This window comes from Dipodomys spectabilis, unplaced genomic scaffold (genome assembly GCF_019054845.1).
Source record: "Dipodomys spectabilis isolate Male_0828 unplaced genomic scaffold, ASM1905484v1 ptg000197l, whole genome shotgun sequence".
NCBI classification, from domain to species: Eukaryota; Metazoa; Chordata; class Mammalia; order Rodentia; family Heteromyidae; genus Dipodomys; species Dipodomys spectabilis.
In genome coordinates this window covers 15,407,299-15,425,441 of record NW_024870874.1, presented here as the reverse complement: position 1 = coordinate 15,425,441, position 18,143 = coordinate 15,407,299, and the positions used below count along the sequence as shown (strand labels likewise).

Here is an 18,143-nt window from a genome sequence, read left to right as displayed (position 1 = left end):
TTCAAATGAGCAAACAGTAATTTTTTCCCCAATTTACTTTCTGAAGGAGTGAGCTCCTGTTCCCAGTGGGTTCTTTCCAGCCCCAGCCTCCCTATAGCAAAGTGTGCACAAACAGGGGATTTCTTGGAGGTTTATTAGTGGAAGTACAGAAACACCTTGTTGGACTGGGAAGGTGGCTCAGTGGTAGAGTGCTTGCCTTGCATGCATGAGGCCCTGGGTTCGATTCCTCAGCACCACATAAGCAGAAAAAAAAAAGCCGGAAGTGGCGCTGTGGCTCAAGTGGTAGAGCGCTAGCCTTGAGCTGAAGAGATGAGAGTCAGCGCCCAGGCCCAGAGTTCAGGCCCAAGACTGGACACCCCCCCCCAAAAAAAAAAAGAAAAAAAGAAAAGAAACACCTTGTTATAAACACCATCTTACCTCTCCCATGGTCACGTGGCCCGCTGTGGGAAACAACATCATAGGAGGTGTAGCAAATAAACAGATGCCTACAGTGATCATACATTTGGCTAGGTATCAGGGTCCCCAAAAGTTCTCTCCTAGAGAACTGGCTGCAGGAGCCTGCAGGCAGTGCCCACCTGGGTCTTCCTGTTCCCAGAGGCTGTGCCACAAGGTTGCTCTCATGGGTATATTTATAGTGATTGGAGATGCCACTTTCGAAAGTATGTTGCAGCAGTTGGATTCGTCCTTTTTGATGGCAGTGTTGGTGTTTCTGTAAGAGGCCAGGAATTTGGGGGTCATTGGAAACAATAGAAGAAAAGGGACCTCGGGGAAGGGAGGGAGGGAGGGGATGGTAGGGGGAAAACAATGGAGGGGATAACAATGTTCAAGAGGAAGTGTACTCATTACCTCACTCATGTAACTGTAACCCTCTGTATAGTAGCTTTACAATAAAATAAAATTTAAAAAAAAAAAAAGAAGAAAAGGGAAACATTGTTAAAAATCTACTTTAAAAAAATCATTTTCTCTGGGTGCTACTGGCTCATGCCTGTAATCCTAGCTACTCAGGAGGCTGAGATCTGAGAATAGTGGTTCAAACCCAGCCCAGGCAGGAAAATCTGTTAGACTTTTATTTCCAGTTAAGCACTGAAAAGCCAGAAATGGGAGTGGTGGCTCAAGTGGTAGGGAACTAGCCTTGAGCACAAAAGCTCAGGAGCAGTGCCAAGTCCCTGAGTTTAAGCCCCAGGACTGGATTCCATGTGCATTTTCTGCATATGTCTTGTCTAACATGAGTATACCAAAGACAGCTATAGAAATATAGATATGAAGGGTAATGATGGGAGCATATAAGGTATGCCCAGGATAAAGCAAAAGGAGAAGCTAGGTGAGAACTGAGGCTTGCCCAATGAAGAGGAACAGGCACCTGGAATATTATGTGGGTGTGTTGAGAACTTAGTGGCTCCTGGGTCTGGAGAACCTGTGACTGGGGCACACTCTTGCCCAGGCATGTGGAGGACAAGAGAGATGAGATGGTGGGATTCCTGGTTGGGACAATACAGAGTTGCTGAAAGCCAATATAAGCCTTTTAAATCCTTCAAGACAATTCCTTAAAAGGATGAAGATGATGCCTGATTGCTAATGCCAGGTCTCAAGGACTCTGAAGATCCAGTCCTAGACAGGGCTGGTGACCATATAAGAGGGAAGTGTCACAGCCTTTCCTGTGTTGGAGTTGAGAACTTCAAAGAATTCAAGAAAGCTCTGAAAAGTCAGCTAAAAGCATTAGGGAACTGTCAGGGGAGTGTCAACCCATTGCCCTTATGCCCAAGAAAAGACATCTTGGTGGGGGTCAGGCTGAGGATAGCAGGGAGGTGTGTTAGGTTCTGAGTGCTGTCCCTTAGCCTTTTTTGCTCAAGGCTGGCCCTTTACCACTTGAGCCACATCTCCACTTCCAGCTTTTCTTTTGCTAGTCCTGGGGCTTGAACTCAGGGCCTGGGCACTGTCCCTGAGCTTCTTTTGCTCAAGGCTAGCACTCTACCACTTGAGCCACTTCTGGCTTTTTCTATTTATGTGGTACTGAGGAATTGAACCCAGGGCTTTATGAATGCTAGACAAGCACTCTACCACTAAGCCACATTTCCAAACCTTTAAAAAAAATAATCTTAGGCAGAATTGAGAGTGGGTGTGTTTTGCAATTTAGAGGCACCAGAAGACCTTTCATATTGTAAGAGGAGGCCATGTGCTTTGGGGACTCTCCAGAGGCAGATTTTGTCCTGGGGCAAGAGGAAAATTTCTTCCACTGGGGGAACAAACAAACATAAAAGGGCGACAAAATTAGTTTTGCGTGTGCATGTGCTTGAACATGTGTGCATGTGTGTTTGCTAGTACTGGAGCTTGAACTCAGGAGCCTAAGTATTGTCCCTTTGCTTTCTTGTTCAAGGCTGGCCCTCTACCACTTGAGCCATACCTCCACTTCCAGCTTTTTTTGGTGGTTAATAAGAGTCTCATAATGTTCCTGCCCTTGATAACTTTGAACTATGATAGATCTGTCTCCTGCATAGTCAGGACTACAGACATGAGCCACTAGTGTTCAGCTTTAAATTGGCATTTTGATGCTATCCTACAAGTTTTACTTGTTTGGCATATTGATCACATACTCTTGTTTTCAGTTTTTATCCTTGGTACAGAATATAATACAATCAGAAAATGACTAGAACTTTGGAGCTAGTAGTAGTCTGGGAGTAGTACTGCCTATTCTGTACTGTCCTGTCCATTTTTACAGAAGAGATAAGTTAAAGGAAAAAAAAAGCAGAGTCTTACCCAAGGGACCCTTGTGATCTGGGTTAATGGCTAACTAACCCCACAAGCTTGCATTTTCTTTGGTACCAGACCTTTAATTCAGGGCTTCACATTCTTGATCAGCTTTTAGCCTCACTCTACCACTAGAGTCACACTTCCAGTCAATGAACTAGCATTTTGTTGGTTCATGGGAGATATGGTCTTTTTAAAAATTCATTTACTTTGTTGTTATTATAAAGGTGATGTACAGAGGAATTAAAATTACATGTCAGGTAATGAGTACTTCTCCTTTTGTACAATGTCTTCTGTTCCCTTACTCTCTCCCTCCTGTATCTACCCATGAGTTGTATAGTTTACTTTCATCAACATCCAAAGAGCTCCACTGCTGCACTTTTTCACCCTTTTTCCCTTGTGTTCTGTACCCTCTCCCGTGCCCTTCAGAAGATATACACTTGAGCACACCATACATAAAGAAGACAGAATCTAGCTGGGTGCTGGTGGCTCACGCCTGTAATCCTAGCTATTCAGGAGGCTGAGATCTGAGGATCACGGTTCAAAGCCAGCCCGGGCAGGAAAGACTGTGAGACTCCTATCTCCAATAAACCACCAGAAAACCAGAAGTGGCGCTGTAGCTCAAGTGGTAGAGTGCTCGCCTTGAGCTGAAGAGCTGAAGGACAGCACCCAGGCCCAGAGTTCAAACCCCACGAACCACAAAAAAAAAAAAAAAAAATACCAAAGAAGACAGAATCATCAAAAACAAAGCTAAAAAACAAAAATCTTGCAGTTCATTTAGATACATATGAAATGACACTTTGGCATTGCGTCTTTTGTGATTCTCTTATAAGTGTATCTTCTTTTGGTCTCACTGCGTGTAGCTAGAGTCCTGTATAATTTATCATGTCCCAGTGTATATTAGATCTAATTTCTGCATATCATAGAGAGCACGAGCCACGTGTCTGAGCTTGGCTTATGTCAACATGATTTGGCCTAGTTTCATCCGTTTCCCTGTAAATGACATTATTTTATTTCTAATGGCTGTGAAATCCATTGTGTGTATGTACCTATACACAATGAGTGGAGTTTTTGGATCCACTCATCTATTGTGGGGCATCTGGGCTGTTTCCATACCTTGGTTATTGTGAATAGTGTGGCAATAAACATGGATGTGCAGGTGTCCTTGTCATATCCTGGCTCATGATGTTCAGGGTAGATGCCCAGGAGTGGTATGGCTGGATTGTAGGGAAGATCTATGCTTACTTTTTTGAGGAACTTTCAGACTGCTGCCCAGAGTGGTTGTGCTAATTTACATTTCCACCAGCAGTGCACTAAGGTTCCTTTTTCCCCATATCCCTGCCAGCATTCGTTGTTGTTTGAATTCACAATGTTGGCCAATCTCACTGGGGTGAGATAGAATCTCAGAGTTGTTTTGATTTGCATTTTCTTTGTGACCAGGAATGATGAACATTTCCTCATGTGTTTCTTTGCCAATCTTACCTCTTCTTTGGTGAAGTCTCTCCTTACCTCCCTTGTATGCTCTTTACACCATTAGTAATTAGTGTTTTAAGTTTGGGAGGGATTCGTTTCTTAAGCTCCTTGTACATAGTGGATATTGGGCCTTTGATGTATTGCTGATAAAGATTTTTTTCCCAGTTGGTTGTCTGTCTTTCTAGTTTAGGCCCCGGTCGTGGGGCCTGAACTCTGGGCCTGGGCACTGTCCCTCAGCTCTTCAGCTCAAGGCTAGCGCTGCTCTACCACTTGAGCCACAGCACCACGTCTGGCTTTTTTCTTTTTGCTTATGTGATGTTGAGGAATCGAACCCAGGGCCTCATGCATGCAAGGCAAGCGCTCTACCACTGAGCCACCTTCCCAGCCCAGAAACTTTTTATTTTAATGTAGTCTCACTTGTCAAGTCTCTGCTCTATCTGTTGAGTCCCTGGGACTGTATTCAGGAAGTTTCGACCTATAAGTTCTAATGTTTCTCCTTCTCTCTTGCAGAAGTTTCAGAGTTTCAGGTCTGACATTGAGGTCTTTGATCCACTTTGAATTGATATTAGTGTGTGGTGACAAGCAGGGATTCACTTTTAGTTTTCTGCACATGAAGTATAGATTTTGTTTTCCTAATACTAACTATTGAAGAGTCTATTTTTTCCCCATTGTATGTCTTTGGGTCCCTTATCAAATATCAGATAACTGTAAGTGTATGGTTTTATTTCTGGGTCTTCTAATCCATTCCATTGATATTTGGGTCTATTTTTGTGCCAATGCCAAGTGTTTTTGTTATTGTAGCTATGTAGTAGAGTTTGAAATCTGCTATTGTGATGTCACCCACATTGTTTTTTTTGCTCAGAAATGCTAGGTCTTTCATTATTGCATATGAATTTTTTATTGTTTTATCTATTTCAGTAAAGAACGTCACTGGGATTTTGATAGGAATTGCATTGAATTTGTATACCATTTTTGGCAGTATGGCCATTTTCATGACATTAGTTCTACCTATCCATGAACATGGAAGGTCTTTCCATTTCCTGGTGTCCTATTTGATTTCTGTCTTCATATTTTTATAGTTTTTACTATAAAGACCTTTTATGTCTTTGGTTAGCTTTATTCCTAGATATTTTTTTGAGGCTATTGCAAATGGAGTTGATTTCCTTTTCTGCTTGTACATTGCTGGCATACAGAAAAGCTACTGATTTTTGTGTGTTAATTTTGTATACTGCTGTTTTACCAAAGTGATTGATCAGCTCTACGATCTTGGGGATAGAGTCTTTTGGGTTCTTTAGGTATAAGACCATGTCATTTGCCTGGCGCTGGTGGCTTACACCTAGGTACTTAGGAGGCTGAGATCTGAGGATTGTGGTTCAAAGCCAGCCTGGGCAGAAAAGTCTGTGAGACTTCTTATCTCTTAACTACCAGAAAACCAGAAGTGGCACTGTGGCTCAAGTGGTAGAGTGTTCACCTTGAGCTGAAGAGCTCAGGGACAGTGCCCAGGCCCAGAGTTCAAGCTCTACAACTGACAACAACAACAACCACCACCATCACAACAAGATCATGTCATCTGCAAATAGGAATAGTTTGACGACTTCTTTCCCTATGTGAATCTCTTTTAGGTCCTTTTCTTGCCTTATTGTTCTGGCTAGGAATTCCATAATTATATTGAAGAGAGATTGGATATCTTTGCCTTGTTACTGTCTCAGGAGAAACGGTTTTAGTTCTTCCCCGTTCAGTATGTTGTTAGCTATTGGTCTGTCATATATAGCCTTTATTATTTTTAGGAACGTTCCTTCTATTCCTAGCTTCTCCAAAGATTTTAACATGAATGGATGTTGTAGTTTGTCAAAAGCTTTTTCTGCATTTATTGAGATGATCATGTGGTTCTTAAGTCTTTGGCTGTGTTTATGTGGTGAATTACATTTATTGATTTATAGATGTTAAACCAGCCATGCATCTATGGAATGAAGCCTATGTGGTCAAAATATATAATTTTTTTAAAAATTTGTTTATGGATTCTGTTGGCTACTGTTTTATTAAATAGCTTTGCAGCTGTGTTCATCAGGGAAATTAGTCTGTAATTCTCTTTTTTTGGGGGGAGGGGGGTTTGGTCTGGTCGTGGGGCCTGAACTCTGGGCCTAGGCGCTGTCCCTGCGCTCTTCAGCTCAAGGCTAGCACTCTACCACTTGAGCCACAGTGCCACTTCTGGCTTTTTTATTTTTTCTGCTTATGTGGTGCTGAGGAATCGAACCCAGGGCCTCAGGCATGCAAGACAAGCACTCTACCACTGAGCCACTTTCCCAGCCCCTGTAATTCTCTTTTTTCATTGGATCCTTACCTGCTTTTGGGATGAGTGTGATCCTGGCTTTATAGAATGAGTTTGGAATTGCTCCATCTGTTTCTACTTCATGGAAAAGCTTGAGGAGTATTGGTGTTAGTTAACTTTTAAAAATCTTATAGAATTTAGTGGTGAATCCATCAGGGCCTAGCCTTTTCTTAATCTTGTTGGCCTGTTTAACTGGTTTATATCTTCTTGGTTTCGCTTAGGCAGTTTGTATGTCTTTAGAAATTTGTCAACTACTAGGTTTTCCTTCTTTTTTGAGTATAGATTTTGAAAGTAGTCCTTTATAATTGTTTGGATCACTCGGATGTTGGTTGTTTCCTGTGGCATCTCTGATTTTATTGATTAGAATCTCATCTTTTTTTTCCTTTGTCAATCTCACTAGTGATCTGTCAGTTTTATTGACTTTTTTTTTTAAAGAACTGGCTTTTTGTTTCATTGATTTTATGCATAATTTTTAGTCTCTATTTTTATTAATTTCTGCCCTAATCTTTGCTATTTCTTTTCTTTTTTTGGGGTGGGGGGGTGGTCCGGTCGTGGGGCCTGAACTCTGGGCCTCGGCGCTGTCCCTCAGCTCTTCAGCTCAAGGCTAGCGCTCTACTACTTGAGCCACAGCACCACGTCTGGCTTTTTTCTTTTTGCTTATGTGATGTTGAGGAATCGAACCCAGGGCTTCATGCATGCAAGGCAAGCGCTCTACCACTGAGCCACCTTCCCAGCCCAATCTTTGCTATTTCTATCTGCCTAGTAGTTTTAGGTTTGGTTTTTTTTCCTAGCAGTTTTAGTTGAATCATAAGGTTATTTCTTTGAGCTGTTTCTGTTTTCTTTGTGTGCACTTAGAGCTATATATAAGCTTCCCTCTCAGCATTGCTTTTGCCATATGGAGATAAGATCATAAAGATTTTTTTGCCCAGTCTGGTTTTCAACTGAGATCCTCAAGTCACTAGGTATGAGACATCAGCCATGAGCTAGCTTGCATTTTGGAATTTATTCATCTCTCTTATTGAGTATATACCATTGAAAATTCTGGGGCTTATGTATGGAATGAACTGTCAGATCAAAGAGATTTGACTACCATAAACTGTGTTTTCAAGGACAGGTTACCACAGAGTTGAGGGACAAAGTCAGGTGCATTATTATTGAGAATAAAAAGAAGGAACAGAGCCAGGTTGATTGAGAGTGATTTGGCCCTGTGATGCTGGGCTGGGAACAAACCCACCTGTCTGCTGGGGGCTGGGTCCTTCCTGAGAGTTCCAAGAATCTGTCAGTAGTCTGCTCGGCTTCCTGCAGCAGGAAAGTTTCACTGGGCTGGGAGGATGATGGGAGGCTGCTCTCAGGCTGTGTGAAGAAATTCAAGTCAAAGCCATGCTATGGAGCACCCATGGCCTCATGGGACAGAGCACTGAAGGAATTGGTAGGGTTCCTTCTAAGTTTTGCAGACTAACCCTGGAAAGCTGGCCCTCAAGCATTAAGCCACAGAACTATCTGACCAACTAGAGACTGCTGACAGGATCCCATCTTCTCTCTGTTGGGCTGTGAAGGCTACTCTGTTCAGAGTTCAAGATGTAAGTTGTAGCTAGCTTTCAAAGCTGATGATTATACCCCTGAATGACAATTGAATGACAGCAGGAAAGTTTTTAGGTTCTGAAATCTGAAGGTTCTGAGCAATTCAATCTGTCAAGCTTCTTTTCTTGTATTTCTACACTATACAGGTCTTGGAAAGGCTTCTTAGTATCAAGTAAAACCTGGGTTCTACCCCTAGTGCTGCAAGAAAAAAAAGTTGAAGCTGAGCATAGTAGTACATGTTTGTAATAACAGCACTTGACTTGGGAGGGAAGCTAGGGTAGGAGGATTGTGAGTTGGAAGGCAGCCTGCCCTACACAGCAAGTATTCAACCGGTGTGAGCTGTGGTGAGATCCCGTCCAAAAGAAAAAGGAATTCAAAAGAAGCAGGCGTCAGTGGCTCACGCCTGTAATCTTAGTTACTCATGAGACCGAGATCTGAGGACCACAGTTCAAAGCCAGCCTGGGCAGGAAAGTCCGTGAGACTCTTATCTCCAATAAACTACTCAGAAAACTGGAAGTTTTCTGGTAGGTACTGTGGCTAAAGTGGTACTTGCCTTGAGCTGAAGAGCTCAAGGGCAGTGCTAAGGCCCAGAGTTCAAGCCCCATGACTGACAAAAAAAAAAAAAAAGAAGAAGCAAAAGGAAATAAAGTATGTGTGAATATTCATGTACCAAGTGTTCAAACTCATTGAAGATTAGAAATGCCACTTTTTACCTATCTTAATAGAAATGTATTAAAACTTATACTATTTTCTGGGTGTTGTCTAATGCATATAATCTTAGTTGCTTAAGAGGTTGAGGGCTGAGGTTGGAACCACCTAGAGAGAAAAATCTATGAGCCTCTTACTATAATTAACCAGCAAAAAGCCTGAGCTGAAGTCATGGCTTAATTGGTAGGGTATCAGCTTTGGGCTAAAAAGCCAAATGAAAAGAAGAGGTCACACACACAAACTTTTACTACTTGATTGTGAAAGGAAACAGTGCCCTGTGGTTAAAGAAAAGTGCCTGTCGGGGCTGGGAAGGTGGCTCAGTGGTAGAGCGCTTGCCTTGCATGCATGAGGCCCTGGGTTCGATTCCTCAGCACCACATAAGCAAAAAAGAAAAAAGCCGGAAGTGGTGCTGTGGCTCAAGTGGTAGAGCGTTAGCCTTGAGCTGAATAGCTGAGGGACAGCACCCAGGCCCAGAGTTCAGGCCCCACGACCGGACCCCCCCCCCCCAAAAAAAAAGTGCCTGTGATACAATCTAAAGTGAAAAAGCAAAGTATTCTGTAATATATACAGATGTCTTTCAGTACCCAATGGAGATGGGGTCCAGACTCCCTCTAACACAAAACCTATGCATGTTGGAGTTTCTTATATAAATAGCCTAAGAGACATGCAATCCTCTCTGGCTTACCATACCTAGTACACTCTAAATGATATGTAAAGCCAGGGCATACTGTATGGTGTAGGGAATGCTCACAAGAAGAAAATGTCTGACATGTTTGGCACTGATGCAATTCTTCTCTGAATATTTTTAGTCTGAAGTTGGGCACTGGTGGCTCACATCTAGTTACTCAGAAGACTGAGATCTGAGGATTGCAGTTCAAAGCCAGCCTAGGCAGAAAAGTCTGTGAGATTCATCTCCAGTTAACCAGTAAAAAGCCAGAAGTGGAAGGTGTAGTTCACGTGGTAGAGTGCCAGCCTTGAGTAAAAGAGTCAAGACAGAGCATGAGGCCCTGAGGCCACGCCCCAATACTGGAAAAAAAATAAAGAATGAATATTTTTGGTTGAAGTCATGGGTGAGGAATCTAGCTACATATATGAAGGACCAACTGTTTATTTGTGTGTATTTGTATGCATTTTATATAGATGGATGGATCCACATCCATAGATGCTACACAACGTCTGGTTTATTTTGCCACAGACAGCAGAGCAAGGCCTTACTTACCGTTGTTTCGGTGGAGTGTCTGGTCCTCTTGGGCACTAGACAGTGATTGAACCGGATTCTTGGGTCTTTGGTGGTGATAGACAGACCTTTCCGTAGAATTCTCACCAAGCGGATCCAGAATTGGAACACAGCCTCTGGATGGTTTTTGTGGAGCCTCAGGTAGTAGATCTTTTCAGTCACTGTCCTAACACGCAGAATGCGCTGGATTCTGTCATAGATTTGTAACTCCACATATTTCAGGGGAAGAATCCTATGCATAATCAGGAAATTCCTGTGTCAGCACCTCTCCCTGCTTCTTGGAGATGGTTGGAGAGCAGAAAGCTCATGGTCTGGGTGTGGGGATGACCACTAAAACTTGAGTCTTTTCTGATTTCTAGGGTGTTTGTTGTTAATCTGCCCACATCTAACCACCCCTGTTACTGTAGTGTAATGTCTCAATTCTGACATGACACCAGCTCTTTGATGATGAGAAGGTAAGGATTATTTATTGCACTTTACAGATTTTACATAGAAGTTCAGAAAAGCTCAGTGGTTTGCCCAAGTTTGGATCTGTTATTAAGTGGTAATTGGAATGGTTTCCTTACTCCATTTCTAGGCTTTCTCCTTACATCTCCAGCACTTGTGTTGAAAGAGAAAGGAGAAAAATGATACTGCCTATATATCCATTTTTCTTTTAGTCTCAACACTTTAAGGTGCTGTTTGCTTTCATATGTTTGTCCTTTCTTTAGAAATCACCTACATCTATATTGACAAAATGAAAGGAAAGAAAAGAAAGAAAGCCCAGCTCCTCAGGAACTAGGCTTAATGCTGGAGCTGGTGGCTCACACCTGTAATCCTGACTACTCTGAGATCTGACATCTGAGATCTTTGAACCCGGTATGGTTCAAAGCCAGTCTGGGCAGGAAAATCCTTGAGACTCTTATCTCTAATTAAGCCAGCAAAAAGCTGGAAGTGGAGTCATGGTTCAAGTGGTTGAGTGCTAGCCTTAGGGAAAAAGCTAAGGGACAGTGCCTAGGGTCTAAGCCTCAGTACTCCCTCTTAGACACACACACACACACACACACACTCCACCACCACCACCACCACCACCACCACCACCACCACCACCACCACTACCACCAAAACAACAACAACAACAAGCAAAAAACATGGGCCTGACGCAGAACTGTGAACTGTTCTACCCTTGGTATGTACAGATACTAGAAACTTTTGTCAAAGAAATGAATGAATTTGTTCTAAATCATTGATAGACTAAAGAACACTCATTTCTTAATTTAAAATCCAGCTGCAGAACAATGCATACACTTGTCAGTCATCCCCTTTGCCCCTCCCTCCTTTCTTTCTTTACCTGCTGAGGGTGATGACAGGGGCAGCACCGGGTGTGATCCAGGTGGAAAATGGACCCTGGGGCCAGGAGATGGTGGCCATCAGGAGGATGTTGGGGAGAGGCAAGGAAGGCACTGAAGAGGTCACCCCAAGGATCACGATGGTAGATTCTTCAAAGACATCCGTCCAGTTCCCTGCCTTCGTGACCTGGAAATCAGCCCCAGGGACATGGGTCAGAAAGATGCAGAAGACGGGCGGAAGGATACAGATGCTAGAAGAAAAGGACACGTCAGCTTAGTGACAGCTATGCTGTGTACTGGAATGGGCCATAAGCAGCTATTGGTTTCTTTTGTTGGGTCTCTTCAAATAAACTAAACTTCTGGGCAATAAACCCTGTGTGGCTGGGTCTAGGCAGCACAAGTATGATACCAGCTACTTGGGAAGAGGAGATCTGAGCCTCATGGTCTGAAGCCAGCCTGGGCAAAACACAGACTATCTGAAAAACAACTGGGAGATTTTGTGGTTCAAGTGGTAGAGTGTTTGCCTAAGTAAATGTGAGGCTCGGAATGAAATCCCAGGACCATCAACCCACCAACCAACCAACCAATAAATCCTTTGATCCCTGCAATTATTACTAGTGTGTGTGTGTGTGTGTGTGTGTGTGTGTGTGTGTGTGTGGTATGCACACACTATGTGCTCTCCAGTACTGGGGCTTGAACTTAGAACCTGGATACTGTCAGTTTTTTTGTTCGACTGGCAGTCTAATACTTGAACAATAACTCTGCTTCCATCCCTTCCCTTCCCTTCCCTTCCCTTCCCTTCCCTTCCCTTCCCTTCCCTTCCCTTCCCTTCCCTTCCCTTCAACAATAACTCTGCTTCCTTCCCTTCCCTTCCCTTCCCTTCCCTTCCCTTCCCTTCCCTTTGCTTCCCCCCTCCCTCCCTCTCTTCCTGCCTTTCTTCCTCTCTTTCTTTCTTCTTTTCTTGTCTGTTGGTGCTGGTCCTGGGGCTTGAACTCAGGGCTCAGGCACTGTCCCTGAGCTTCCTTTTGCTCAAGGCCAGCTCTCTACCACTTGATCCACAACACCACTTCCAGCTTTTTCTGAGTCATTAATTGGAAATAAGAGTCTCAGGGATTTTCCTGCTCTGGCTGGCTTCAAACCATGATCCTCAGATTTCAGCCTCCTGACTAGGATGCAAGCATGAACCAGCACTCAATGACCTCTGCATTATTTAACGGGAGAAAGACGAGGTAGTAACAGCTAAGTGACATATTGTTTTCACTCCTCCCTTGGATAGGAGAAGCTAGCACTGGTTTCTAATGGCTTGGAAGGGAGATGGTGCAAAACAAGTGGATGAGGAGAGTAGAAAGAGCTGTTGAGCTGTTGAAGCAGCTCAATTTGAAGAAGGTCTGAAGTTTTCCCCCAGTATAAGGAAGGGTCAGATGGTTGCTGGAGAACCCAGGGACTGTAGGACAGGAAGGGAGGGCGCCCACCACAGGGACACAGTGTAGAAAAGCACCAAAGGCAGCTGCTCAGAGCTATAGGAGCCAGGTTCAGGCACATAGGAGAAGACCTCTATGAGTCCAATACCAGTTGATTTTCTTGCACTGTTCTAGATTTTACAAAAAGGTCAAGATCTCTGTCCAACCCCTGGTGGAACTGGGGACAAGGGGGAAACCTTAGGAAGAACTGGAATTTCATTCCAACCAACCAGACCAGGTAGTCCTCCAAGGAAAATGAGTTTTGACTTTTTTTGGGGGGAGGGGTGAGATTTCTAGGAACACCTGCTGTGGAATGCAATGCATAGTCCCTACAAAACATAGAGGACTGCACACATTGGAGGAACTGGGCTTTGAGGCGATGATAGTGATGGTGATGGTAAGGGGAGATGAGACAGAAGGAGACAATACGATCCTATGATAACTATGTGGGGTGAATCACTGCAAGTGCACTTTGACCTCCAGAGAGGGCCTACCTCTTTCTGGCACATTCTGAGCTTTCTGCAGCTGGGGTTATTTTGTGTCCAGTCAGAGAAACAAAAACATTTTTAATATTAGAGCAAATATAGAACATGGAAAGAGGACACATCTGCTTGCTGAAATACCATGTTCATAGAGAAATGACTAGAAAGTGGATCCTGAGGATGGATCCCATTGCCCTTTCCCAAGGGTGCTGGAAATGAGCTCACCCCAAGCTTACCTGAGGACCTCCAACTATTCATCACCCCTGGGAAGCACTGGAACATGGAGGACCACAGCCCCTCACATAGTTTTCTAAAACTGGGGGACCACAGTAGGGAAAACTCACATTTAGCCCCAGACCCAATTCAAATGCTTCCCATCTTCTCTTCTTTGACTCCATTCTTCCCCTCCATTTGGATGGGTACTTGTCCTGAGTTCATGTCCCTTTGTCTATTCCACCAGGCTTGTCTTTATCTAGGTACTTTGAAGGTGCATCCACCTTCACTTTTCTTTTCTTTTTTCTTTCTTTTTTTTTTGTCACTCATGGGACTTGAACTCTGGGCCTGGGCACTGCCCCTCAGCTCTTCAGCTCAAGGTGCGTGCTCTACCACTTAAGCCACAGCGCCACTTCTGGTTTTCTGGTGGTTAATTGGAGATAAGAGTCTCATGGAGTTTCCTGTCTGGGCTGGCTTTGAACTGTGACTCTCAGATTTCTGCCTACTGAGTAGCTAGGATTATAGGCGTGAGCCACCAGTGCCCGCCTCCACCTTCACTTTTCTACTTATCAAAGTCTCAGACATACTAAATGGGTGCAGATGACTCACACCTGTAATTCTAGATACTTTGAAGGCTAAATTGAGAAGATTGCAATTCTTTCCTTTTTTTCTTTCTTCCTTTTTTCTCTTTCCTTCTTCTTTCTTTCTCTTTTTTCTTTCTTTGTTTCTTTTTTTCCTTCCTTCCTTCCTTCCTTTCTCTCTCTTCCTTCCTTCCTTCCTTTCTCTCTCTCTCTCCCTTCCTTCCTTCCTTTCTCTCTCTCCCTTCCCCTCCCTCCCTCCCTTCCTCCCTCCCTCCCTCCCTCTCTTTTTCTCTCTCTCTCTTTCTTTCTTTCTGCCTTCCTGCCTTCCCACCTTCCCGCCTTCCCGCCTTCCCACCTTCCCACCTTCCTGCCTTCCTTCTTTCTTTCTTGTATTAGGGCTTAAGCTCAGGGCTAAGAGCACTCTGCTGGTGCTTTTCCACCAGGCCTGCAGTTGCTCTTCTGGCTTTTTGCTGGTTAACTGGAAGTAAGAGTCTCATAGACTTTTCTGCCCAGGCTGTCTTCAAACTGTGATCCTCAAATCTCAGCCTTCTGAGTAGCTAGGACTACAGGAGTGAACCACCAGTGCCCAGAGGAGACTGCAGTTTGAGGCCAGGCCAGGCAGGAAAGTTCACAAAACCCCCTTTCTCAACTGAGAAGTGGGTATAATGGCACATACCTGTTATTCTAGATACTGTGGGAAGCCTAAAACAGCAGTCGTGATCTAGGCATGTTTCTGGGCTGGTAGTGAGACCCTGTCTCAAAAAGGGTTAGGAGTGTGGCTCAAGTGGTAGAGTGCTTATATAGCAAGCACACAGCATTGAGTTCAAACCCAAGTATCATAAACAAAAAGCAAAAAGAAGAAAAAAGCAAAAGTGGCTCAAGCCCCTGTGTTCTGGGTCTTCTTTCGCTGCCCACTCTCTGTGGGTCAGCTCCTCTCAAATATCTGACTGAATTTGCTTCTTTTTTTTTTTCTTTTGGTCGGTCATGGGGCTTGAACTCTGGGTCTGGGCACTGTTTCTCAGCTCTTCAGCTCAAGGCAAGTGCTCTACCACTTGAGCCACAGCCCCACTTCCGGCTTTTTCTGTTTATGTGGTGCTGAAGAATTTAACCCAGGGCCTCATGCATGCAAGGCAAGCGCTCTACCACTCAGCCACCTTCCCAGCTCTGAGTTTGCTTTTTTATAACAGGTGAAACTAACTCACAAGCTTTATGTATCTCCTGCTCTGCCCTGCCTTGCATAGAGTAAGCATTTTTGTGTGCTTGCTGGCTAACTGATTACACCACAAGGCAAAGGAGAACAGATTCACAAAGTCACGTTGGTGGCTGTGGGAGGCAGGCAGTACCTGCGTGAGATGACATGTTGTACTCAGACAAGCACTCCACACTCCAGCGGGATCACACTCTTCACTTCCCTAGGCCACAAATGCTTGCTTCCAAGAATCATCTCACCACTCTGGGGGAAGCAGCCCAGAAGGGGGCACCTGCAGAGAGCGCGCCTGTGGACATGCAGGAGATGGAGCTGTGAGTGCTTTGTATGATTTGAATCTGGCTCTTTGACACGCATAGTAACACTCCAAGCCCCTTACACTTGAATAAAAATTTGTGTCGGGGTAACAATTATTGTCATTCTTCCCCTAGACCAGCTTTCAGTCTATTGAAAGTGTTTCCCTTTATAATAAGCATAACTATCACTTTCAAGAAATAAACTAAAAGTGCATGAGACCCAGATTGGCAGGTTTGCTCTGGCTTTCATGACTTCCTTCTCCCGGGGCTTCCAATGTCCACAGCATCTTCTCACCCACCCCTGGGGACAGGCTTTGGAAAGGGCAAGCCCTGACCTGTGCAGGGATACCTGGATAAAGTTGCTTTCAAACACCACAGAGTCGGGGAACAAGTTGAATTCTGGAGAATGAATCAGTTGACAAAGAAGGCCATCTTCCACCCCAAGTTCCACTCCAGGGCCTGAGTCACTGACCGCAGGAGGGAGGCCCCTAATTTTACTCATTGGTTCTTGGTAAGAAAGGGCTGGGGAACATCTCTGGGGCCCCACGCTGACCCAGCCCAAGTCCAAGGTGTTGGTGGGACCACTGTTTCCCTCCTCCTCCCCAGCTGTACCTGTCTTCCCTCCTTCCAGCTATCCACCAGGGCTAGGAGGGCCTGTCAGCTCACAATGGCATGAATGACATCAAGGAAGGTGCAGGGTAACAAGAAGAAAGGGGAAGAAGAGAACGGGAAGAATAGAAGATATGTGGGACTCCTTTAGACTTCTGTCTATGGGCTACAAACCAGAAACATTCATGGCCCATCCTACTTTTTCAAATATCCATTCTTAGGCCCCCGAGTTCTCTCCCAGTTACAGGGCATGTTTTCTACATAATATGTTAAAAATATGAACCAGGTGCTGGTGGCTCACGTCTGAAATCCTAACTACCCAGGAGGCAGAGATCTGAGGATCTTATTCCAAAGCAGACAAATCTAAGAGACTTCTTATCTACAGTTAACCAGCCAAAAGCCAGAGGCGGGGGTGTGGCTCAAGTGGTAGAGTACCAACCTTGAGTAAAATAGCTAACCAGAGCATGAGGCCCTGAGTTCAATCCCCAGTACTGTCACAAATAATAAATAAACAAATAAAATAAAAATTTGACAGTGTTAAAAAATGCCCATGATGAACTGGGAATGTGGCTTAGTGGTACAGGGCTTGCCTTGCATGCATGAAGCCCCGGGTTTGATTCCTCAGTACCACATACACAGAAAAAGCTGGAAGTAGTGCTGTGGCTTAAGTGGTAGAGTGCTACCTTGAGCAAATGAAGCTCAGGGACATTTCCCAGGCCCTGAGTTCAAGCCCCTGGACTGGCAAAAAAAAAAAAAAAAAATCCCTTGGTATTCAACATACACTATGTGGAAAATGAATTGTACAACTTGTGGGCAGGGATGGGAAGGGGAAAATGGGGAGGGGGTCAGAAAGCAGAGGAAGGGGCATTGTTCAAAAAAGAAATAAGCCTGGTGCTATTGACTTACACATATAATCCTAGCTACTCAGGCGATCTAAGGATTACAGTTCAAAGCCAGCCTGGACAGGAAAGCCCATGAGACAATTCCAGTTAACCACCAAAAAAACTGGAAGGGCCATTTGGTTCATAGTGGCAGAGCATTAGCCTTGAGCAAAAGAGTTCAGTGATAGTACCTAGGTCCTGAGTTCAAGCCCTATGACCAATAAAACATAGAAAGTATTTAAGTTAGGCACCAGTGGCTCACACTTGAAATCCTAGCCACTCAAGAGGCTGAGATCTGAGGATCACAGTTTAAAGCCAGCCTGGGCAGGAAAGTCCGTGAGATTCTTGTCTCTAATTGACCACCAGAAAACCAAATGGTGCTGTGCCTCAAGCAGTAAAGTGCTTGCCTTGAGCTGAAGAGCTCAGGGACAGTGTCCAGGCCTAGAGTTCAAACCCCACATCCAACAACAACAAGAAATATACTGATGCTCGCTCTCTCTGCTCTTTTCTAGCTCTTTCTCAGCTCTTTCCTTCTCTTTCCCAGCTCCCTTCTCTTTCCTAGCTCTCTCTTTCCCACCTTTCCCAGACGCTCTCTTTTCTAGTTCTTTTCTCTCTTTTCTAGCTCTTTTCTCTCTCTTTCCCAGCTCTCTCTCTTTCCCAGCTCTCCCAGTTCTCTTTTCCAGGCCTTTCCCCACTGCGTGGAGGACCAAGATGGCCTGGTGCCAGCCGGAATGATGAATAAACCTACCCCTTACCTGAATACCACGTGCATGCGGCTGTTGGTACTCGGCTACCTCTTTTTAAAAACCTAACATAAATGGTGTCGTGTGAACCCGAGAAGGGCTTAAAGTCAGGATAAGTGGGATTCCTCTCCGTTTTTTTTTTTCTTTTTTTTTTGTTGTCGTTGTTTTGTTTTTCCCTTTTTGCTCTGAGGAATACCCACAGTTCTGACGGCCTTTTTGCGAACCAGTCTGCTGCAGACACAGTGCATCGATACCATCGCTGGCCTTCAC

At 44.4% G+C, this 18,143-nt stretch overlaps 1 protein-coding gene across 1 annotated transcript; it reads right to left on the bottom strand.

Moving 5' to 3' along the window:
- Positions 1–513: 513 nt before the first annotated feature.
- Fam71f2 (family with sequence similarity 71 member F2) lies at positions 514–16,227 on the bottom strand. Its single transcript, XM_042696063.1, has 5 exons — positions 15,990–16,227; positions 11,404–11,588; positions 10,056–10,305; positions 7,782–7,900; positions 514–709 (listed from the first exon to the last, which is right to left on the bottom strand). Exons 1-5 carry the CDS (start codon positions 16,140–16,142, stop codon positions 514–516), a joined length of 903 nt encoding a protein of 300 aa, XP_042551997.1. The 5' UTR covers positions 16,143–16,227.
- Between the last annotated feature and the right edge of the window lie 1,916 nt (positions 16,228–18,143).

What these genes read in the sequence shown, in the direction of transcription:
- Fam71f2 (XM_042696063.1), bottom strand. Translation starts at nt 16,142, where the DNA reads ATGAGTAAAATTAGGGGCCTCCCTCCTGCGGTCAGTGACTCAGGCCCT. An exon ending in TTGAAAGCAACTTTATCCAG is followed by an intron (nt 11,589 to 15,989) that starts GTATCCCTGCAC and finishes GCTGATTTCCAG; the next exon opens with GTCACGAAGGCAGGGAACTG. An exon ending in ACCCAGCCCCCAGCAGACAG is followed by an intron (nt 710 to 7,781) that starts GTGGGTTTGTTC and finishes GGCCTCTTACAG; the next exon opens with AAACACCAACACTGCCATCA.